Source organism: Candoia aspera, chromosome 4, assembly GCF_035149785.1.
Source record: "Candoia aspera isolate rCanAsp1 chromosome 4, rCanAsp1.hap2, whole genome shotgun sequence".
NCBI lineage: Eukaryota > Metazoa > Chordata > Lepidosauria > Squamata > Boidae > Candoia > Candoia aspera.
This window is the reverse complement of record NC_086156.1, coordinates 106,176,792-106,200,909: the sequence shown is the minus strand read 5'-3', so window position 1 is coordinate 106,200,909 and position 24,118 is coordinate 106,176,792. Positions and strand designations below refer to the sequence as shown.

General features: G+C 43.4%; 1 protein-coding gene across 1 annotated transcript; it reads right to left on the bottom strand.

The window, feature by feature from the left end:
- Positions 1 to 302: 302 nt before the first annotated feature.
- Positions 303 to 21,575, bottom strand: RIPK3 (receptor interacting serine/threonine kinase 3). The gene is made up of 13 exons (XM_063301490.1): positions 21,424 to 21,575; positions 18,342 to 18,547; positions 17,043 to 17,391; positions 16,239 to 16,399; positions 15,814 to 15,863; positions 14,727 to 14,900; positions 12,765 to 12,847; positions 9,061 to 9,235; positions 6,710 to 6,789; positions 6,137 to 6,209; positions 5,287 to 5,369; positions 2,019 to 2,103; positions 303 to 935 (listed from the first exon to the last, which is right to left on the bottom strand). Exons 2-13 carry the CDS (start codon positions 18,485 to 18,487, stop codon positions 826 to 828), a joined length of 1,569 nt encoding a protein of 522 aa, XP_063157560.1. The 5' UTR covers positions 18,488 to 18,547; positions 21,424 to 21,575; the 3' UTR covers positions 303 to 825.
- Positions 21,576 to 24,118: the final 2,543 nt, after the last annotated feature.

The following is a 24,118-nucleotide window of genomic DNA, read 5'->3' as shown; positions in this document are numbered from 1 at the left end:
TGGCACCCTTTTCTTTCCCCAAATTTATTATTTTGTTTGTTTAAGCTTTCACATGTTTTGCTTTGAAGCCTCTGCCCCAGCCATTGATAGAGATGGCTGGGATGGTTCCATTCAATTGTTGTTATAAGAAAAAAAGAATTATGTCCAAAAGTTCAGGCCAGCCAATTCCAGCACTTGAAATAAACAAGGAAGAGCACTATGTCTGGATTCAATAGGCTGGGGCAGGAGGGGGAGCAAGGGCGTGGCTTAATTCAGCTTCCCATCAGACCTGACCATTAGCCATATCCATTAGTAGGAAGACCAGAGGAGAAGAGAAGATTGTGAGATGTGATGCAGTAGCTCTCCTCAAGGATCTGAATGGCCAGTCTGTAGCTGTTAGGACAGAATTACTCAGTGTTGTTCCAGAGGGCAGGGCCAAAAACAACGGGTTGAAATTACAAGGAAGCAAATTTTGTTAGACATCAGGAAACATTTCTTAATAGCAAAAGCTGATCAACAACAAAACAGACAGCCTCAGAAAGTAGTGGGTTCTCCTTCATTGGCAATGTTTCAAGAGAGGCTTGGTGGCCATCTGCTGGGGATGCTGCAGTAGTAGATGCTTGCATTGGACAGGGAGTTGGATTAGATGACCTCCAAAGTCCCTTCCACCCTTTCCATTCTGTGATTCTATCTTTCTAGGAAATAGCTAGATTAGGCTGAGTTATGGGGATTGCTCAGAAAAGGCAGGGACAACAGAGAAGGCATTTGGAGCTGGCTGGAATGCCCCCAAACAGAAGAATGGAATTGTCCATGAGAAACTAGCCACATTCTATCTGCATTCATTGGCTACTGCTTTTTCTTGTTCTTGATTGGAGAAGCTTGTTCAACATGCATGCTGTTACCAATTCCAAACTGAAGTCCTGTGACACTGTCGCCACTGATGTGAACTCCACCATCTGGAGGAGAAGAAAAGACTTGCCTTTGTTAAAACATCAAGTTTAAGTAGAGAAATGTTGTACAGGGGCAAGAAAACTGTCACCTGACATGCTGGGTGGGATGCACAGTAGGCCTGGTGATCAAACTGTGCAGAGGACAGCCATTTAAACCCAAGAAAAGATGTGGGGTTTTTCAGGACCCCAGGCAGGTATTCTGGGAACATCCCTGTGCATTCCAGAGCATCTTCTTGCCTTTGAATCTGAAGCCCTGAAGAGTCCTAATAACTAACCTGAGAACAATTGGTGGGACAACTTGTGACCTGCTTTGCCTTCCTTTGCTTACTAGTTCTCTATTTGCCCCCATCCCCAAACTGCCACATCATATAGGAATTTTAAGAGAGTGTCTCCCCATGCATCTGGGAGGCACTGTCTTGGGGAAAAGAGCTTTGGAGTGACCAGAAAAAGTATCTGGTCTGTCACCTGCATGAAAACCTGGCATTATGCTGACACTGTATCTTTTAAACATACTTAGAAGAGGATCCGTTCTGACTGGGGTGAGCAACCTATAGCTAGCAGGCAGAAGGCAGCCTCCAGCATCGGTTTGGCATCTCCCATATTACCCTACAAAAATTGGGGATAAAAGTATTGATTTTGGCAGCCACCTGTTTTTTTTATTATTATTATTATTATTATTATTATTATTATTATTATTATTATTATTATTATTATTAATTCATTCATTCATTCCAGAAATAAACCTCTGAAAGATTTTGGTAGCAAGATCGCAAAATGGCTTATGATACCCATTTTGACCCTTAAATCCCCCCAACTCCCTTTTGGCAAAATGAATACTTTTTATTTCACACTTTTCCTCCTAAGTCTCCCCTAAAGCCCCATGTCCTTCAAAACTCAAACTGAATGTTTTGGCCCCACATCCCCTCTGATGATGTCACTGAATCACTCTTACTAGCCATCCTTTCCCCCACCCCCCACATGCTCCTTGGTGTCCAAAACGTTTTTAACAAACTGGGACATCTGGCTATAAGTTGTTGACTCCAACTTGTCATGGTTAGTTATATGTTTGGAAGATTTGCTTGTACTCACATGGAACTCCAGGTGCCAAACGCCACAGGGATGACTGATCCCGCTGTACAAATCCAGTATTACCTTGGTAGAGGTCATAATCTGGCTGGAAAAAAAAATATTCAGATGAGAAAAAAGGAAAAAAATAAATAAATGAGTGAGTGAGTATGGAAACTGAGAAGGTACCCATTGACCTTCCCCCTTTGATCACCTTGATGCCCCAAACTGAAATGGACTAAAAAAAATCAGTTCAAATCATTGATACAGCCATGGTTTGCTTAATTATGGTTTATTTGATAAGCGACAATTGACCGAGTTCATGCAACATGCTAAGCAATCTCACTTCTCCACCTCTGCAAGAGCTCACACAATCTCTCTTAAAATGTGGATGTTGTGGGAGAGCAGGCTGAAGAGAAATTACAGGCACCTGTCATTGCCTCCCTCCCTGCTACTTCAAAACTCCTTTCAGCATTATGCTGGTGGTTGAGTTGTTAAGTCATGTCTGACTCTTTGTGACCCCATGGACCATAGCATGCCAGGCCTTCCTGTCCTCTACTGTCTCCCCAAGTTTACTCAGATCCATGTTCATTGCATCGGTGATGCTATCTAACCATCTCATCCTCTGCCATCCCCTTCTCCTTTTGCCTTCAGTCTTTCCCAGCATCAGGGACTTTTCCAATGAGCCCTCTCTTTGAATTAGGTGGCCAGAGTATTTGAGCTTCAGCATCTGTCCTTCCAATGAACAGGCATCATTGATTTCCTGTAGGATTGACCGATTTGACCTCCCTGCAGTCCAAGGGACTCTTAAGGTTCTTCTCCAGCACCAGTTCAAAAGCATCAATTCTTCGGCACTCAGCCTTCCTTATGGTCCCACTCTCACAGCCATACATCACTACTGGGAAAACCACAGCTTTGATTATACAGACATTGATTGGCAAGGTGATGTCTCTGCTTTTTAATATGCTGTCTAGGTTTGCCTAGGTTTCCTTGCCAAGAAAATCCCATGGACAGCATGCTGGTGGAGCGGCTGATAAAAGCCTTTGTTTGTAACAGCTGGGGGAGGCGGTGGTGGTGGTGAGAGGAAACAGGAGGAGATAGCAGAGATGGTATGTTTGGAGATCTCGCAGCAGCCGGCCAGAAAAAAAGCAGCCAAAGGAATGGAGAAGTGTTTGTTTTCCCCACAGTGACTTTGGAGGTCCCGAGGAAACAACACTGTGAAGCCAAGCCCTGCAGCAAACCAGTGAGAAGGGGCAAGTGTTGTGCAAACTGCCCAATAACAGAAGCTCTCTGTACTAGCTATTGTAGTAGTAAGCTAGTAGTAGCAGCAAAATAAGAATAGAGTAAATGTGTATTAGTATAGAATAGAAATAGTTGTGTAGAATATAGTAAGAAAAGGATAGAGGAATGATGTATAGTGTAATTCTCTTAGTAAGATAGGTTGGTTAGTAATAAGCTAGGATTGTTAGATATTAGTCATGTAGTCATATAGTACACACTTTTATACTGTACATAGTTTGTTTACAATAAAAACACCTCTCCAACCTATAAGGGGAGATATAAAAACTCTAAGGGGTATAAAGTGCAGCACTTTAAGGGGAAATCATTTCGAGTTTGGAACAATCAACCTGCGGGTATAAAAAGAACCCATGACAGATGCCCTCACTTGAAACTTCTTGAGATCTCATGTGAGGGCCCAGAGATCTCATGAACTTGGATAACCTCATGTGTGATTTCAGTCCTTCTTTTAAATTTAATTTTAACAGAGGATTGCAGTTCTACCAGCCCCATCAGGGCGGGTTGCTGGTATCATGCTGCACAAGGGGTGTGTGGCATCTGAAGATATTCTGTTGAAATACAGTGTAATAGCACTGCTTTCTTCTGTATCTATGGGAGACCAGAAAGGGTAGTGAACAATCTTCCCTCTAGAGCAGGTGTTTCAAGAAACACAACATCCTTCACACTACCCAGCCATTGATCCTACATCATTCCAAACATATCTGCTTCCTAACTCCCCAATCTTTACTGTCACAAATGATGGCACCTTCAGTGCAACATCCATCCTAGAGAAACCCTCAATGTTCTGGCCCCATGAAATGCCTGGAGTATAGAGGGTCTCCAAGATGAGAAAGAATTGGGCCATTCCTGGTCTAGATTAACAATAATATCTTAGTTTGGCAACATATAGTAAGTGCATCACTTATAAACAATGACAAATAGATCTATGGGATCATTTGCTTATCACCCAATGCCATTTTACACAACAAACTCCCCCATCCCCCAAAGGTACAGACAGCCCCAAACTCTACAGGTACTTTGAAATCTAGCCAAATCAGGGGTCTTCTAGTAGATGTTTGGTCCTTAGGCATGTTTAATTAAATAGCACCTATAATGTGTTAGATCTTCACTGATTTTTAAAAAGTATTATTTGAGTGCAATTTTCCATGCCCTCTTTTTCCTTTATTGTATTGTACCCCACCCAGAGTGTGTTTGGATAGGAGGAGACAATGAATGAATGCAGGAATGAATGAATGAATGAATGAATGATGTAGTTTGCTGATAAAAGAGACTCCAGTCACTAGGGATCTGGTTTGAGAGACTAAGGATTAAGGAATCTGCTGGACCCTCTTCCAGTAACTCACATATCATTTCATCTGACAGCCTGAACTGTTTCTCTTCCAGCTAGCCCTTATAAAAAATGTAAAGTGGTAAAGTACTATTTTTTTCTTGCCTTCCACCTTCATTTCTCCTTTTGTGTCATGTGTAAACCAGAGGGCAGGGATCAACTTTTTTTTTTAAATTGAACCACAAGCTATGCTAACCGCCCAGAGTTCCGTTTTCAGAGATATGGGAGGTAATAGAAATCTGAAAAATGAATGAATGAATGAATGAATGAATGAATGAATGAATGAATGCCGGGAGGAGAATGAGGTAATAGTGCATGGATGCATTTGTGTGTATTTGTGTGCGGCTGTGCGGGCCGTTGGGAGCATGAAACCAGCACAGTGTTTCTGACTTAACAAAGCTATGGACTGTTTCCCCTGATGAGAAGTTCCACAAAGTCTCTGTTAAACCACAGTGGGAACAGGACACTGATGCTTGGATCCAACAGGGGTCTTCTTAGGATCTACAAGCCAGTGTTCTGCGTCCCTATTTTTGAAAGAAAAGGTTGGAGGGAATCAAATTCATACAACCTTAGTGGAAGTAAGCAAGAGACAATCGGAGAAGATCTGTTAAGGATTCTTCTTTCCATATTTTCCCAGTCTTGTTCCTGGATTTCTCAATTGCTTACCTGTTGGTGATGAGGGTATGCAGGAGGATAAGTTGAATACATTGGAGAAGTAAAAGTATCTGAACGGGGCCGTTGCTTATTACCTGTTTAAAAAAAAATGGGGAAGAAAAGGAATTAATGGAACGCCCTTGAGAAAGTCTCCCAAATCCTTCAGAGAAGTGAAATTTCTCACTCTTTTCCCAGATGTGTTTGACTTCAACATCTATAATCCTCGTCCCAGCCAGCATGGCCAGGAGTACCTACCAAAGATCAGGAATCCAACTGCCCTTGAAAATTTGGCCTACATTTTATCCTGATGTTAATCCCCCGCACCCCCCCACCCCCAACAAAGCAAAGTATTGATTTGGGTATGAGGTGGCAAACTACAACCCAGGTGTAAGAAGCCACAGTCCTGAAGAAGACAGATGTTTCATTCACTTCCACTACACCACATCTGTTTTTGAAATCAAGTGTTTTTTAGTACATACTGTATATATGCTAAGATGCACTTAATTTCAGTAGTGATATTCTGGCAACTGCCATGGCTATGAAAATCATAGTAGCAGAGAGTCAACCAAAGTAAAGATGCTAACAGCTATCTTTTCCTGCTAGGAGTGGTTTCTGTATGTCTGTGTATGTCTGTGTGTATATGCATCCACAAACACATGTTTGTGTATATGTAGTCATTTGTTCATTCTTCCTGCTATGTTCTATTCTTCCTGCAATGTTCTGTTATATACAGAATCTGCAAGCAAGGCCAGGGCTGATAATGGTTCCATCATGGTCTCATGATGGTAGCATGTCTGATTTCATTCTTAGCCCCAGTGAGAAAGGGTGAGTAGATTTCCCTGAACAAGAGAGAAAGAAATACCTCTAACTGTGGTCCTTTGTGGAGTCCGGGCTTCTGACAGATGAGGATGTTCCTGCTGTGTTCCTATGGCTTTCTTGAAGAACAAAGCATCAGACTAATTAAGAGGCGATGCCACACTCAAGATGCCTACATTTTCTGCCCATGAAAGCTCCCTATAGAAGGCCTGTTCACCTTTATGCTACTTCCTTCAATACCAGTGACAGCCTCAACTTCCTCCCCCAATTTCTAGCCAATGAGCCCTGCTCTTACATGCATACTTTGCCAAGAAGGCGTGGTGTGAGAGCTTGATGCAGTCTTCAATGATGCTCTCCAATCGCAGCCACCATCTTGGATTAGATCAAACAGGCTTGACACATCCCAGGCATAGGGGGCAAGGTTTGATGATGCCCACCATGTTATGTTTAGAGCTGGGCCCTTGGGAATGTTCATGGGACATTAGTCACTCACCATTTTCCATACCAATCAGGGATTTCCTGCTGAGTTTGTCACTAGCTTGCATGCGCTCACTCTCTCTTTCCTAATCCATCCCATTCTACCTGGCATGAAATATTAAATTGATAGTTATGTCCTTACTTTGCTATTACACAAGCTTTGACTACGGTGAAGGGTCCCAGAAGATTTCCCCCTGAAACCAACTTCTGGTGGTACAGCTTCTGAAAGGGGAGAGAAAAAGCAGTGGTTGGGATTACACACTGCACTAAACTTTGATTTGTTTTAGCTATGGTTTCTTGAGTTAGTCACAATGACTGGCTCCCTACATCACCTTAAGGCATAAACCATAGTCATCACATCAATGGTTAGGGTCACACAATATGCTAATCTATAAATCACAACATTTGGCTTCTCACAGTACATTTAACTATGGTTTGTTTTAGCCATGGTTACATGAACTATCATGGAGAAAATCTATGACTTGAAGTCACATAATTTTAAAAAAACCATGAACTAGCTACAGCAATTATACTAAACCATAAACTATGATTTGTAAACCACAGTGGCTGAATTCACAACATGACTTGAATTAACCATGATGACTAGATTCACACATTTCCTTAAGCCAAACCAAAGGAAAGTCATTATGACTTTGGGTGATGTGTGAATCCAGCCTATGAGAAGAACCTGTGTATCTTGCAGGCCTAGTCAAAAGATTTCGGTTCCTCGGAGAGATATTTTTGATTCTGAAATATTAAAGAAAGAGAAAGATGAAATGTGACTGGCTTGATAAAATTTCTTCACATTCACTGGATCAGCTTCAGGGATTTATAGGCTGCCAGCTTCCTCTTGAGTTTTGTTGTTGTTGTTGTTTCATATTTAAGAAGCAATGTGCCATAGTTTGCCATGCTAGTCACAACAATTGGATTCAAGTGTTAAGATAAGCAATAGTTTACAAAGCATCAGTCTGAGACAAATCAAGCCAACCCATTCTACTTTATATGCTGCATGAATTTGATCCACTGTACAATTAACGGCCCTTCCAGATAGGGTTTCCATTGAACAAATGCCCTTTGTTCTTCATAGGATTTTATTCTGGGGTCCAGACATCACTGCCTTCCATTCATAAGCCATGCTTTTTCACTACTACTTCCTTTTTCTTTTCTTTACTACAGAAAAAATGTAGTAAAAAGAGGAGTCGGAGAAGGAAAAATCATTCCAGAGGATCTATTGATATTACCCCAAAGAGTTCTGGGCCTAGTAGCCTCTTCTTCATTTAGGCACAGTCAGGACAAGTATAGTACTACACTGGAGAAGACCCTGCTGCTTTGAAAAACTGAAGGCAACAGACCAGCTGGCTAAACATGGTCTCCAATGACACAAGCAGGAGCTTGCAAGGGCTCCAAGAAGCAGTTGCTGATGGGCAGTCCTGATGTTGGGTCATAAAGAAGCACAATCAAAAGGGGGCCTAGCCTAAGGCAAACCATATTAGGCTGCAAAACTCTAAATGTCCACCAGATGGCAGCAAAGAGAATGAGAGAATCTCTAGCCCTTTGCTGCCATGTAGAGGTTCTACTAATTTTTGCAGCCCAGATCTGGTAGTTTTACTAATAAGGAAACCAACCAACAACTAGGGGGCTAGATGTTATCACTGATGATACAAGCAGGTGCTTATAAAACCTCAAGCAGTTACAGACAGACCATTCGGGCAGACTGATGTCTGTTGAGCCACAAGAGTCAGCAGCAACTGAGCAATCACATTCAGATGATGTAAAATGAAGAGGCCATTTGGGCAAAATGGTTGGAAACATTCAGCAGAGGGAACCTTTTGGGAAACATCTTCCTATTGTCAAATTAAATATGAATTAGAATGAATGCTTGGATTCCAGCGCAGTGTTATATGACTGGGGCCTTTCACTTGTGTTGGACATCACTTCTCGTCATTCCAACTCAGGAAGGCCTGTGAATAATTTAAGTTCAAGAGATTGGAAGGGCAAGCATTAAGGAAGGTTGATGTGAAAACTTCTGAGTCTGGCTTTCCATAACAGTCTGAATCTGGCCTATAGCCAGGTTAGATCCCTTTTAGAGTCAGGGGCCACAAAACATGTTAGCATGTGGGAGCTGCAAGGCGTGGGGGTTGATGATGTGCTCAGGCCAAAATTATTGGTCTACCTTGAAGTATTTGTGGGAAGGGTTTGGGGTGGAGGCCAAATGTTGACCATACAATCTAGACTTTGGGGGGAAAGAAGCTACAAAAAGGGAACATGGGAATAATACGAGTGGTGGGTTACTGAGCTCTGGTCCAGCTAGTGAAACAGGAAGCGGTGGGACCAAAAACGGGGAAAACTAAGAGGGACATCTTTAACCCTTAATTAGCCATTTTTGACTTCACACACACTGTGAAGCTTTTCAGTCTTCAAATCAATTCTCAGTTAATTAACTCCATGAGAACAGAAAAAGCTGAATGGCCCCCCTTTTCACTTTCCACTTACCATTTTGCATAGATGAAGGTTCTTCTAGGTGGAAAGTTTTAAAACGTTCTTCCAAGCCAGAGGTAGAAAGGAATGCTTGGTGGTCCTCAGCTCTCTCAGTGGCAAGACTGGCCCCCCTGGAACTCAGACAGGCAGGGAATTTGGCTTCTTTTCTAGAAGAATTCTCTTTCTGCATCTTTGGGAAGGGAAAAGAAGACAAACTGGTGTGACAGGAAGAGGAGAACACCTGGCTATAGTCCTGAGTGGAGGAGGAAGGTAAGATGCTCAGAGTCCCTCCTACTAGTTCTTATTCCGTTTAACAAAAGAGAATGTTTAAAGGAGTCAGCCATTTTCATGAAATTGTCATAGACGGGTGGTGGTAAGGGATGCACATGGCAGGGCTGACCTGCCTTTCTCTGTATGATAAGTTTGCTATCTCCCTGGCTTCCTGGGCTTCTATTTGAAGCCCAGAATGATCATGAAGATCATGTCAATTCCTCTGAGTATTTTTCAGATTGGGAGGTGGGCGGCTAGGGAGGCTCTTCAGAAAGATGGAAAAATGTGGCTTTGGGAAATGGAAACCACAGCAGTAGCCCCCTGTTCCACCTCCAACTATCTATCTATCTATCTATCTATCTATCTATCTATCTATCTATCTATCTATCCATCCATCCATCCATCCATCCATCCATCCATCATCCATCCATCCATCCATCCATCCATCCATCCATCCATTATCTATCATCCATCCATTATCTATCATCTATCTATCTACAGTATCTATCTATCAGGGGCCGCAGTGGCTCAGTGGTTAAGACACTGAGTCAGAGGACCATTAAGGTTGGCAGCTCAGCAGTTTGAAACCTGAGAGCGCGAGGTGCATGAAGGAGTGAGCTCCCATCAATTTGTCCCAACTCCTGCTAACCTAGCAGTTCAAAAGCATGCAAATGCAAGTAGATAAATAGGTACCACTTCGGTGGGAAAATAACAGGGACATGAAAGGAGTCCCTTTGGGCATCCTCCAGGCAACGGTGACATCACTAGCAGATCTTTTCAATACAGAAGTGCCTTGGTAGGTGCTTCTGACATGAAAAAAGAATCTATCTATCTATCCATCCATCCATTCATCATCTATCATCTATCCATACATCCATCTATCCATCCTCTATCTATCTATCTATCTATCTATCTATCTATCTATCTATCTATCTATCTATCTATCTATCTATCTAAGGTTTGGGTCTGACCCTGACTCTGAAAATGAAACTTATCTTGAGCCAAAAGGGGAAAATGTCTGGAAGGAACTGGGGAAACAGAAACCAGGAGTGACTCAGCAGAGCCGGAAAATCCTGAGCAGCTGATTGGGCAGAAAACGGAGGTAGGTTCAAATCCTCCAATCAGTGCTCATGAAAGGAGAGCTGTGAAGCAAGCCAAGCAAAAGGCAACCTGATTGGCTCCAGAGGAGAAATGGCATGGAAAGAATCAGATAAAAGGCACCAGTGCAAGGAGCAAATCACCAGAGACAACCACTCCATTGAACTTCTACAGAAGAGTCCTTGCCAGAACCCGGAGCCTTGCCTGTAGCTGACACAGAATCAGTGCCAGCTCCTACCAATGCAGATTTGTCTCCTTTGCACCCTGATCCAGCCAAGTCCAGCCTTGCCTCCAGCTCTAAGCCTCGTCTTGCTGATCCAGCCGAGCACAGTCTTGCTTCTAATTCCAAGCCTTGCCTTGCAGACCCAGCCAAGTCCAGCCTTGCCTCCAGATCCAAGCCTTGCCTTGCAGACCCAGCCATGTCCAGCCTTGCCTCCAGATCCAAGCCTTGCCTTGCAGACCCAGCCAAGTCCATACCTGCCTCCAGATCCAAGCCTTGCCTTGCAGACCCAGCCAAGTCCAGCCTTGCCTCCAGATCCAAGCCTTGCCTTGCAGACCCAACCAAGTCCATACCTGCCTCCAGATCCAAGCCTTGCCTTGCAGAGCCAGCCAAGTCCAGCCTTGCCTCCAGATCCAAGCCTTGCCTTGCAGAGCCAGCCAAGTCCAGCCTTGCCTCCAGATCCAAGCTTTGCCTTGTCGCCCCAGCTGAGCCTTGCCTAGCCTCTGTCTTCAAGCCTAGCCTAGCCTCCATGCTGCACCCAACACTCGAACCTCAAGCCGCCTTCTTGCCACACACTCTAGCTACACCGGGTCTTGCTGCTTCCTTGAGTGGGTTAGCCAAGTTCTGCCTTGCTGTTTCACCACAATCTCCTTGTACTCCTGATCCTGCAGCCTTGCCTCATTTTCCTCCACTGCCTGGGTGGACTTGATTGAACTGCACTGTCTAATCTATTCTAAGGACTCTCATCTGTTCTAAATAGCTATTTGTAAATAAAGAATTCATTTGTACTCTTGCCTGGCCATCTCATAGTCTGAACAGGACAATCCATCACCTGTGTATCATCTTTCTCTCTTTCTCTTGGTAGCTTACAAACAATTAAAACAAATATAGGAGCAACCAAAAGTACAGAACAACAATTTTAAAAGAAGGAAAAAAAACAATATAAAAGCATGTAAAAAACCATCATAAACGACATAAAACTCCCGGTCCATAATCCCATTCATCAAAACGATCAGTATGGCCTCTGCACCGGCTCCATCACGCTCCCACGACCTCATGCCCATTGGTGCAGCCATGTCTTCAGGGCCTTGTGGAAATTATCAAATGGGCACCCCCAAGAGAAATATGAAAGCAAATCTTGATCATCCTGAGAATGAGGCAGAAAAACGGGTGCTTCTTTTAATGCAGGGAACGAAAGAAGAGAAATTGCAAAAATAAGAACAAGGAGATGAGCTTTACTCTGAAATCCAGAATATGGATGCTAGAGCCCAGACCTGCCACTGGATTGTAAAAGAATTCAAAACAAGTATGAAATAATAGGGGAGGATTTGCACACTGGTGATTCATTTTAATAAGGTAAAATAAATTTAGATGATACTCTGGCACTGCCCATATCAAACTCCGGGCTTTATTTGGGAGGGACAGGGTGCAGTGTTGTCAGTTGGATGATTTTATCACCCAATTGAGCTAGTTTTGGAGATCAGATGCGGAAAATTTTTGGCGTTTGCAGGTTGCATGTTGTTACTTTGAATTCACGGGGTCTCCGTGTATTCCAAAGAACCTGTTGTGCCTAATGTTCAGTTGAAAGTAATTTTTGTGTGTCCCTAATTTTTTTCTGGCTGTTGACCAGGGCTGTGTGTCTTGTCTGCTCTATCTGCACCTATCTGAAAACCCTGACAGAAAGCAAAGGGCAAGTTACAAGATCTGTGTGCCTCAACAGGCTGTGAGTATGTGAGCGAGTGACCATAAGCTGAACCTGGCAGCACCTGTAACTGAGGCCTAGTCCCTGTTTTGTCATTCAAAAGTCAATTGAGATCCATGGCCCCAAAAAAGGATACAATTTCCAGTGACTAGGACAAGAAATTTTCACTCTAGAGTACCTTGTTTATCATGCTTAGTAAAGATGTAGGATATATATACATGGGACTGTCTGAAGGGTACATTTATTGTCTGCGTGTGAGACAAAATTATTACTTGAGGAGTAAAATTACTGTCCAGGGAATATAATGGCATAAAAAAGAAAGAAAAGAAAAATGGCCAAGTTTGCATGGAAGTATATTGCATGGCACCACTGGAGCACCACTGTCCCCTGGAGGTTTATCCCAAGAATGCATTTTTAAAAATATTTTACCAAAATATCCTGGACTTCACGAACAGCAGGTACAATCTTCCACTTATAACTGGAATACACATCTTCCATTTCTTCTCCGCAGTCTGACAAACGGGGGGGAAAAGAATGAGAAAAGGCAAGGGGGACATTCCCACCTTCCTGCACATCCCTCAATCTATGTTCAGATTGGAGATGATGCTCATTAAAAATGGCATCAAATTACAGCCTCGAAATCAATCCACATACTTATTCTTAATTTCTTATCCCACCTCATTCACTTGGAACTATACATTGAAAGAGATTTTTTTATAAAATGCTATGCCATTGGTATTTAACTCCCAATAAGCTGTCTAAAATGTATAATGGGATATCAAATGTCTGTTGGAAATGCTTACAGGGGGAAGGAGCTTTCAATCATTTATGGTGGAATTGTGGAAAAATTCTGGAAGCGCATATGTAGATTCAAAAGATTCTTAAGGTGGACTTACAACTGAAACCAGAGCTGTTTCTCTTGGGCTTGATGGACCAATAACTTGAACAGCAACATGGAACTCTGTTCTTATACATGATAACAGCAGCAGGACTCTTATATGCTCAAAGATGGAAGAATGCACAAATTCCCTCAATGGAGGACTGGATGATTAAATTGATGGAAGTGGCACAAATGGCTAAACTGACAGCATTGATGAGAGAAAACACTGTAACTAGATCTGTTTCCATCCGGAAGCTGCTCTTGGACTATTCGTTTGTAATGAAAATAATGAAGTCTTGATTGATGATTGAATGGTTCGATTTTAGAGGTACAATGTTACTAAATCTTTAATTAATAGTAAGAGATTAACTTTGATGTCCTTTTATATCTGTGCTGGAAAAGGTCAGAAGCCACTGGTCTGATATGCTTTTTTGCTTATTCCTGCACCACATTAGCTTTTCCTGTTTCTTTGTTAGACTTGTATTCTATCAGTCTTATATTCTGCATTATGTGCCTTAATTATATCTTGAACAATTAATAATTTTTTAAAAATTAAAAAATGGCATCAAACTGCCAGGGAAGAGAGGGCAGCCCAGCCTTTGGGGAGGTGCAACTACAGCATATGTGCCCAACTGGGCATGCAAAATGGGATCCTTTGCTGCATGGTGCTGAGAATTATGCAATATAGTGAAGGAGTCAAACCAACACCCAAAAGATCCAGATTCAAGTCCACCCTTAGCCGCAAATGCTCAATGAGGGACTTTGGGCCAGTCACTCTTTCTCAGCCCACTCTACCTTGAAGGGTTGTTGTTAAGTGGGGAAATGGGAGCAAGCAGCAGGGTATAAAGTGAACACACAAATAATAAGTAACTTCTTGAGCAGTTGAGGGCCAGGATTATCATTATTATTATGTTGCATTTGCATTTTGCCTTTCCTCCTGATGTTCAAGGTGGAATATTTGGACGTTTCTCCTCCTTTTGTCCCCACAACAACCCTGCAAGGTAGGCAGGACTAAAAGAGAGTGACCAGCTGGCCCAAAGTCACTTGGTGGATTTCCTTGGTTGGAGTGGCCTTATCACCAGATCTCTAGTAGTCCAAAACCTGTCCTTTTCCCCCTGACAGCCTCTTCCAGCTACAGGATCCCCAAACTAACAACCCAATGTATTGTCATTTTGGGGCACAAAAAATGTAGCGTGAGCTTAAATAGGCTTCACCTGGAGAGAGGACCCCCATGCTTCCCCACTACAACCAGGAAAAATACAAATACTGCTTCATGTCTGTGGGTCTCAGCCTTGTCCACCTGATGCCACCTATCGTGGCCCTTCCTTTTCTAAAACCAGTGAAGTGTGGACCCCCAGCTACTCCAGTGCAGTCCACTTTAATGGTGAACCAAGCCAAGTAGCAAAAGGCAAGATGGCGGGCACAGCTCTGGTGTTGAAGACCTGCCCCTTCTTAATAAGGGGTGTGGCTTAGATTGTGTGGGTGCGGCAGCCACCATGCATCCCACTTACCCCAGAAGCTCGGCCTCTGCCCCTTCTCATTAGACCAGCACTTTCTCATGAGGTCAATCAAGTTTCCCAGCTTCGGCACTTGATCGACCTGCTTCTCCAGATCTTCTGTCCGTGGCCTCTGGCCTTGGGGGATGTGGATCCTGATGAGGGAACTCATGTTGGCATGGTGGAGATCTGGGCAGGAATGGAAATGGAGGCTGTTAATGGCATTTTTGAATTGGAGCACCACTCAGGCCCTGGTGATCGGGCATACATACAGACTCATTAAGCAGCGTTATGCAAAGTGCAGGAACAAATAAGAAACAGTGGACGAAAGAAATGGAAGAGAGGAGATGAAAGGAAAAGAAATCTTTCTTGTACAGCATCACCCTTCCCTCTGTCAATTCCCTTCATGTTTTTCTATCCATGCAAACTAAGGGGGGTCTGCGGAGAAGGTAAACAAAGTCAAGATGGTGGCCACAACTATAAAATACTACTCAGACAATTTAAACAGTACGTGCCGTGCTATCAACATAAGCCAATCTAATCATCATTCCTTCTTTTATGCCACAGAATTGTAGTTTGGCAAGGAAAACCAGGAAATCAAGCAACATTCCCAACAAATTATCATTTTGAATATTCTTTGGAGGATGCAGTGGGAGTTGAAGTAAAATTGAGCAAACGTTTAATGATCAGGAATTGAGCAAATGTTTAATGATCAGGAATATGCTTCGTTGTGCTTTCCTGATGTTTTAGACAAGAATTGCCAGTGGGTGAGGCTAAAGGAAAAACCATTTTGAATTTGAACTTAATTAAACAAAAGAAATATGATTGTTCCCCTCCTCCGGTAGCTTTCCCCATCCATCACATTAAATATTAAAATATGCGGCAATTTTTGGAAGAGCTTTGGGGGCCATAGCTGAGGTTTTACATTTTTGTGAATATCAATCCTAAGTAATCCTGTCTGATCTTTGGCCAGGCCAGAGTGTCTGCCTTTTTCCCTGCCACTGTTGGACAAATTGAGTAACACAAGTGCTACTTCTTACAATCATGCACAGGAGACTGTGAAATCTTGGACAAGCAGATAGCAAAGCAAAGCATGACTTACTGTGGTAAGGTTCTTGACTGCTTAACACTGACCACATCAGGATGCCATAACTGAAAAGTAAAAAGAAGTGGATTAGATTTCCTGGTGGTCTCCCATCCAAATATTAATGAGGATTGACCCCACTCAGCCATTTCAAGTTGTCTAGGTGTTCCTTTCTCTATTACTTGAAATTCCAGGATTGGCCAAAAGGATGAAAGGAAATAGAATAATGGGCTGATCATAAAATGAAAAACCTCCACATTCATGGAAAGCCAGTTTCAGGCAAATAAAATAGAGCCCTGTGAATGGATCTTAGATCCCGAGCTGGATCTTCTGCTTTCAAATGGGAAACAATTCCAAACTACCCTTAGCTCTATGGTGTGCACACCCTAGATTTATATTTAGCACCCCTTAGTAGACCTTAGAGGCAACCCAGCTGCTTTCACCTGTAGACATCTGTGCTGGGGGCCGGCTTGTAGTTGAAATCGATAAAGGCTTCGGGGGGCATGAATTCCAGGGTCCCGCCATAGGTGCTCCCTTCCCCAGAGCTGACGTTACATTGCTGAGTTGTACCTCGCTTGAACTTGGATAAACCAAAATCAGACACCTGAGCCAGAAGAGGCGAGGGAATGTAAGCAACAGTTACCAAATGACATGCACATGCGTTACAGACAAAAAGAAATCACAATCACATCTGTTCTTAATGGATTACACTGCCCAGCATCTTCTACATACACTCTTCTATTTTTCTCCAGCCTTCTGCTGAATGAAGATCCTCGTATATATTTACTAGATTTATATTCTGCCTTTTCTTCAGGAGTTCAAGGCAGCATACATGGCACTTTTTCCTCCATGTTCTTTGCAAACCACACCCCTACGAGGTAGGCTGAGCTGGGAGAAAGAGAGTGACCTAGTGGAGGGTCCATAGCTGAGGGTAGACCTGAACCAGAGAATCAAGGGGGTGGGGAGTAAAAACAGTGCTGTGCTATCATGACCATCTTTACATGCATGGGATGTCACGTGCATGTATAAAAGACATAGCATTCGTCTCACAGTAGTGTAACACTGCTTTTGTCATTTTAATGAAGGCATCCCATCCTGTGGACAACTTTCTCAAGGATGTTGTAGTAACAGATTCTTGAACTGGGTGGTGGGTTGGACCAAAAGATTTCCAAATGTTCCTCAAATTCTGTACAATTCTGGGGGAGCCAAACAGCTTTAGAATAACCAACGGAAGTGAGAAAACTCACCCGGACATGTAGATCCCCATTAAGTAAGATGTTGCTAGGCTTGAGGTCCAGATGTAACAACGGAGGTTTGAGGTTGTGCAGGAAATTCATCCCCAGGGCTACCTGGTGCAGGATGCGGAAGCGCAGGGCCCAAGGCATGGAGGGGACCTGATACATTAAACTGGATAAGTTGCCATTCTCCATGTATTCCATCACCAGGCCCATGCTGGGCACCATGGCTGGCACCAAGGCAGCGTCTGTCTGCGTTTTGCCTATGAAGAGGCCATAGAGTCGTAGGATGTAGGTGAAGCGGGCCTTGTCCATGGCCCGGGCTTCTTTCAAGAGTTCCTTTTGGGTGAAGGAAGAATTCCTGCGGGGAAGTAGCAAAGCTTGATTTCAATCCTGTTGGAGGATTATTGTGGGTAGAATGAAAAGAGGGAGATGTAAAGGAATGAGTGGTTGACCTTGGGGAAGGGAGGGGTGAGTCATTGAGGGGCAACTTGCAGTAAAGATTTCAAGATTGAATTCAGCCCTCTGAAGTAGGCTAGGTCAAAAAATGGGCACAGCAGGGATTCCAGAGATGCTACTTATTGTAGTTCAAAAGAATACTGTAACAGAATCTTGAAAACTTCTCCAAGTTTCTCTCTGTCCCATGTTAATACTAAACAAAATCAAGATGGGGTTATCTTGAGCTTCTTTCTCACACATCCTTCATTCCCAGGGCTGTGTTATCTTTTATGTAAGTCTCCTCTTAAAAGTTTGCTCCTTCCTTGCCCCCTTAACGGCTTGCTGATCCCTTCTGGCTACATGCGATGGGGTTCATACAGAAGTCATAATCAAGATGCAGAATTGACATGGGAAAGGGACTCTTGAGCCTGAAACTTCTCCAAGGATGATCCCAAATGGTGAGGATCAACCTTGTAGCACCAGATTTGGGATGCTTCGGTCTCCCTAAACTTGATTCCAAATGGGGAACTTTCTGTTGACCATTATAAAGAAGAGGAATCATCAGATAATAAACTCGGGATTCTGATAGGATCCATTACTGGGACAACTGTCCTCCTTGGGTGCCTCTTGGGCTACTCTATTGCTATCAAATTACTCTCGAGTCCTATATTTAATCATTTTCCCCTCTGTCCCATTCAAACTTACAATGTGGGAACAAGTTTTGAAGATCTCCAGGACCATACCCAAGGTTTTTGAGGCCCACATATGATTGTGGGAGCCACAGATCATACAGTTTTGTCAGGCAAGAGAAGGAAGAAACCCAACTTCCACTCTCTGCACTCAACCAACTTCCAAACAACCAACCACTGTTACCGGCTCAGAAACTTGATTGCGACATCAATCCCCAAACCTTTGTGCCGAGCTCGGAAAATGTCCCCAAAAGATCCTTGGCCAATGAAGGAGAAGCTTGTCAGGTGCTCCTCAGTGATCTGATCATAGAACTTGTTGGGATCAGCCATCCTTCCCAAACTTTCATCAGCCAGCAATGGTCTTGCCTCAGTAGTGCCGCATATCAGTGGCTGTTTTCATGAGACAGAAAGGTAAAAAAGTAACTCGTTTGGAACCAAGTAGGACCATGCTTGACCGTGAAGTGCTGTGCTGGGGATCACACTCCAACAAGTCACTGGGCCAGGAGAGAAATGTGGTCAGGGCCAGGGCAAATGTGACCTCAGATTTAATTGAACATATCATTATATTCAGTTAAAATCAAAGTAAAGAGTAGCTGTGATTTCTCCCCATGTATTTCTCCCCCTTCTGCAACATCACATGTTTCATTTTGGAAGGGATCTGAGGATCACACCTGAGGCTATTGGGGCCCACACTAGGCCGAGATGCCCCCAGTTGAACACCTCTGACCTAGGCCCAAAACTCAGCAGAGCGAGTAGGATATGATGGTTGTGGCCAGTTCCCAGACTGATGTTCTCCAAAAGTGCTGGGATTGGAACCTCCAAAATTCCTAGTCACTATGCTGGCTGGGGGATTCTGGAAGTTGTGGTTCCAGTGTATCTAGAACATGACAAATTGGGGAAGGCTGCTATAGAGCTAAGGAACACAAGGCTGGCACATACAATTTTTATTGCCTAGAGGGAACTAGAAATGGCAAATGTAACGGGCTGTGAGAATAAGGAATTAAGAACCGCAGCCAAGGCAACGGTCGGAGAACTGAAATCTGAGCCCAAACAGGAATGGAATTTGAGAAAGCATCTCAGACTTGATCCTTCCTAGTTCTCTCTGGGATAACAGCAGGGAGTGGGGAAGGATATTCAGAGCTGCAAGATTGATGCCAACTCTTTGAGGTAGACCAGAGCTGGACACCAAAGTCATGAATACTAAAACTACTGTACTTCTATTGTAGGGTTTCAGTAACAGAATGTTGCAAATCTAAATAATTGACCCTCCTTTGTCCAAAGCATTATTCCTACCTTTCCTAAACTAATGTCCTCCAAATTGGCCCTGCTGGCTGGGGATGATAAGAGAAGCTCAGCATGTTAAGAGGAACCAGTTAAGGGATACCTGTTCTCCATCATAGCATCAGCATTTGGAATTTCTGGGAGGCTGTTGGAACTGGGAGCTACAGTCTTGTACTATAGCCAAGTTGCTCCCCAGTAGCAGTGCTATTCCCAGGGCATGCTGGGTAAGTTAAAATGGCAGCTCCAGGGTGCCCGGCACAGATTGTAGTTCTGGTCTTGCAATTGGGAACATAAATGTCAGGGGCAGTTCTACCACCAGAGAAACAACTTCCAAAGGGAGAAGATTTCTGGTGTCCTAAAACAGAATGCCATTATTTTACTTCTATCACAAAATTTTGGGAAAGATGGTTTGGTTCCCCATGTGTCCACAAAATGTTGCCTATTCCTGCTCTGGAATTTGGAGTTAGTCCTGCTACTAGCCTTGTTTTCCAAGTGATGGACATAATGTAATTTGCTTATGGCTTAGCGTATTGTACATGCTAAATAACTGTGGGCTATTTAGTAAATCAGGGGTCAGCAACATGGTGGCCAAGGCATTCCTAAATTAGCAACTTAAGACAGAATAACATCTTGTAAGGTTGCCTCATGAGAGTTTAGCCATTAAACACACACACACACACATCCATTTGGTGCATCCATTCTATCACACAAAATTGCACAATAGTTGTCTCTACCTGGAAAAGTTGCTGAACTGTGCAATAAACTGTAGTGAAACAAATCATGTGCTAGCTGAGGAATAATGAATCAGGAGATTTTATTCTCTGATTTGGCCCGTCTGGAGTTTTCTGGTTAGCCAGAAACATGGGAAGCATAATTCTGGAGTGGGTAGGTTCTTATATTAAATACACCCAACTCTGTAAAGAAGCCATCACCCTTCGTTTCTAGTATATAAATATGAATAGGATTACTATAGGCACCCAAAGGAATGTCTTCTGAATTAAGAAGCCCATCTTATTAAAGATCTTGAGAACTGATCAGGGAGGCACCTAAGCAGGGTAACGTTGATAGATAAAAGCTGGATTTGTAGGCAGGCAACATTTTGGGATGCGGTGGCGCTGCAGGTTAAACCGCTGAGCTGCTGAGCTTGCCGATTGGAAGGTCAGCGGTTCGAATCCGCGTGACAGGGCGAGCTGCTGTTGCTAGTCCCAGCTCCTGCCAACCTAGCAGTTTGAAAACATGCAAATGTGAGTAGATTAATAGGTACCGCTTCGGCAGGCAGGTAACGGCGTTCCGTGACTGTCATGCAAGCCACATGACCTCAGAAGTGTCTACGGACAAACGGAAGTGTCTACATCTCAGCTTTGAAACGGAGATGAGCACCGCCCCCTAGAGTCGGACACGACTGGACTTAATGTCAAGGGAAACCTTTACCTTTACCTAACATTTTGGAAAGACCACCTTTGGGATGAGAGATATTAGCATGTTACCCCTTGCATCCTCAGCTCCTCCTACTGACAGTTTCAGTGGTCAAGACAAGTAGCTTCTCCCCAGCAGGATCTCCTTCCTAGACTTCTTGGATCAAAGCCATGGAATGTCCCTGCACATCTTTTAGACTCCCTGCATGGTATACAAGACACCACCTACTCACCCTACTTCCTACTGGCCCACTGAAATGTAGTTGGGGTGGGGTGGGGCAGACAAGAGGGCAGGAGAGAAAGGGCAAGAGGCCCCCACTTGACTTCCTCCCACTTTGGGAAACTGAAGACTGACTCAAACTCTGTGGCATTGAATGTAGCCACTAGACTAGCTAAAGTGGTTCCTACAGGCACCCATTTTGACACTTTTCAACACCACGGACAGGATGGACCTCTGGCTGCAGTGAATGCCACAGCAGATCTGGGATGAGAGGCACCTTGTGTGTGGAGGGAACTTCTCTTCCCCTTTGGGCTGCCCCCCCCCCCCGAACAATCCTTAAGCTTGTGTACCTTTCTCTGTCCTTGTTGACTTCTTTCTGGCTGGAGAGGTCTAACTTCAGGCCTTCGCCGACATTTCTGGTTTAATTCCACTTCTCTTCCTGTCCAAAAAGGCTCCTTCTGAAGGCTGCTGGTGGCTTTCCTCCTCCCCCCTCCTTCCACACACACTTTCTCTTTCACAACCTCTTTATGTCTTCTGAGTTTCTTCCCCTCCCAGACCTCCACAGAACCACAGAGTGCATCCCTTTCAAAAGTCCTGAATATAACTCATTTGGCCCGTGATGATGACAGTAGGGCAGATAACTTCACCTTGGGACAATGAATGAGATTGGGGGCTTCCTAACTTGGAAAACCAAGAGCTTGTATGTGGGGTGTAAACTATGGCTAAAGGTACTAAAGGTAGAGCACAGACTCTCTAAGAAGAAGGCTGCAGAGCCATGCCCATGCATCTCTAGTTAGAAGCAAGTGAGGACTGCCAGCAGTCATACTGATTGGGAATGTGCTGTAGACCAACCCTTTTGGAAGACACTCAACTGGGGATGGTTGGACCTGGAAGGCTGGAATACACCTTCACAGCTGTATTGGACCAAAACAGCTCCCAGGCTGTTAGAAACTAGAAGAGTAGAAGATGACTTAATTTAAAGCCAGCGTTCAGTTTTGAAACATGGAAGGAACATGCATGTGCAGCTGACAGTTGCAGTTCTTTTCTCTCACCAGGACAGAGAAGATGCAAGAATCTATCAAGCAGCAGCCAATCTTCCTATTAATGAAGGCTTCCCCAAGGTGTAGTCTGGGTTTGATCAACACATCTGACTTCATGCCTGCTCATCCACAAACAGGAAAGGCGTGCATTAGCATATACATTTCCTAAATAAATTATCAAGGAGTCTAAAAGCTTCCTTCCAAATATTTATTTGTATTTATTATCCACATTTTGTTACCGCCCATCTCCCCCAAAAGAGAATATATATAACATATATAAGAATATGTTTTTCATGAACCTCACTTCTCTGTATTTCTTAGATGAAGATTTTATAAGGTCTTGAATCCCATTCTCATTATGTAAGTTAACCATTCTATTCCACTGTTCCCGTCCTTTCTCCACCTGCATCTATTATGCAACCCCAAACCGAGTTGCATCAAGGATGAATGCACCATGGACTGGGAAATAAATTCTATACCTGCCAGGGTCAACTGACAGCAAACACATTCATTCCAGGGATGAATGCTGTCTTGCTTTATAATAATTGATGCAGTGTTGCCCTCTTAGCTAGAATATTTCTGAATGTTCTGTGATCCAGTAGCAGATCACCGCATAGCACTGGTAACTGGGTTTTGGTGGAAAAACCTCCTTTTTCATTTGAAAAAGGAAGAACTCTGAAGAGAGACAAAATGTTATATGAAGACAGAGGTTCTCAAACTGTGGGTGGGGACTCCTTGGGGCATAGCAAATCGGGGGAACCCTATTTAAAAAAAAATAACAAAAACTGATCAGGCTTGCCCAGGGACATCACTGTCAAAGCTCATGCTGTTTTGTGCTCATTTTGCCGCTGCAGCAAAAGTTTTCCAAGTTTGACAAACCTTTGAGTATATAGCGGCATATTGATTTCTTGCCCAACCCTAACCCCAATGAAATCATTTATGTTATTCATTGGGGTGGGTGGGTCTCACAACTTCCTTTTCTGTTTTCCACAAAGTTTGAAAAGCCTGATATACAGTAAGCAGTTCCCAAGCTCTCAAACTGTGGCTAGCCTTCTACCCCCACTCACAACCTCACCACTTTGAAATTGCAGAAGACAAATATCCAGTCAGAGGAAAATTGAGAGGTGAGCCAGAGTTTCAGCAAAGAGTGTGTGAGTAATGGGGGCAGAGTAGATCAGGGCTTGCCAGAAAGACCAACCCAAAGTGGGTTTCTTGCTCATCCATCCAGGTCCATCTTCATGACCCTTCTTTCCCCCATCCACACATACCCAAATATCAACCTTACATTCCCTGTCCTCCTTGCATTCAGATGAAAAAAAAAAATGTTTCATCTCCCCCCAGCCCCAAAATCTTTGCTTTACATTATTGCACAAATCTACCACCTCCCGGTTCTACGGATGGTGTTTTGATCTGCGCATAAGGCTGACTAACTCAGAAATAACTTCCACATTTTCTCCCAGCTTCTTTGTAGCTTGCTACAACTTCCCTTTCTTTGAGATATCTCCCAAGCAAAAAGAATTGAGAGGCAGTTGCACAAGAAGTGCTGTTTCCTTTGTGATTTTTTTTTAAAAAATGCATTTAATTACAAAACCACTCTAGCACTCCTCCAAATACAGATTGAAAAAAGTATATAAAAGCACCAAATGCTCCTTCCATCAAGAAAAAAAAATAATATTAGGGTCTTCTCACCCTTAGTGTTTCCCCAAATAAGCATCCAAGGAACCATAATTTGGGGGAGAACACAGCCTAACAGCTGATATATCCCTTGTATCGTTAAGCTGATCTTCCATTTTAACTGGGTGAAGAGTTAGGAGCTCAGACCACTAGGAATCTACTCCACCTAAGTCTAAACTGAGCTAAATTCTGGAACATGCATGATATTAGTGAGAATGGCTTTGGCCTTTGACTTATTTTGCTTTATTAAATTATATTAGTTTTTTTTTTACAAGTAAAGGCAGGCAAGGGGAGGAGTTGGGTGAAATATCTGTGGCCTCTTCTTCCAACC

What these genes read in the sequence shown, in the direction of transcription:
- RIPK3 (XM_063301490.1), bottom strand. Translation starts at nt 18,487, where the DNA reads ATGGCTGATCCCAACAAGTTCTATGATCAGATCACTGAGGAGCACCTG. An exon ending in GCAATCAAGTTTCTGAGCCG is followed by an intron (nt 17,392 to 18,341) that starts GTAACAGTGGTT and finishes ACTTCCCCGCAG; the next exon opens with GAATTCTTCCTTCACCCAAA. An exon ending in ACCTTCATCTATGCAAAATG is followed by an intron (nt 6,790 to 9,060) that starts GTAAGTGGAAAG and finishes CTCCCCTTTCAG; the next exon opens with AAGCTGTACCACCAGAAGTT.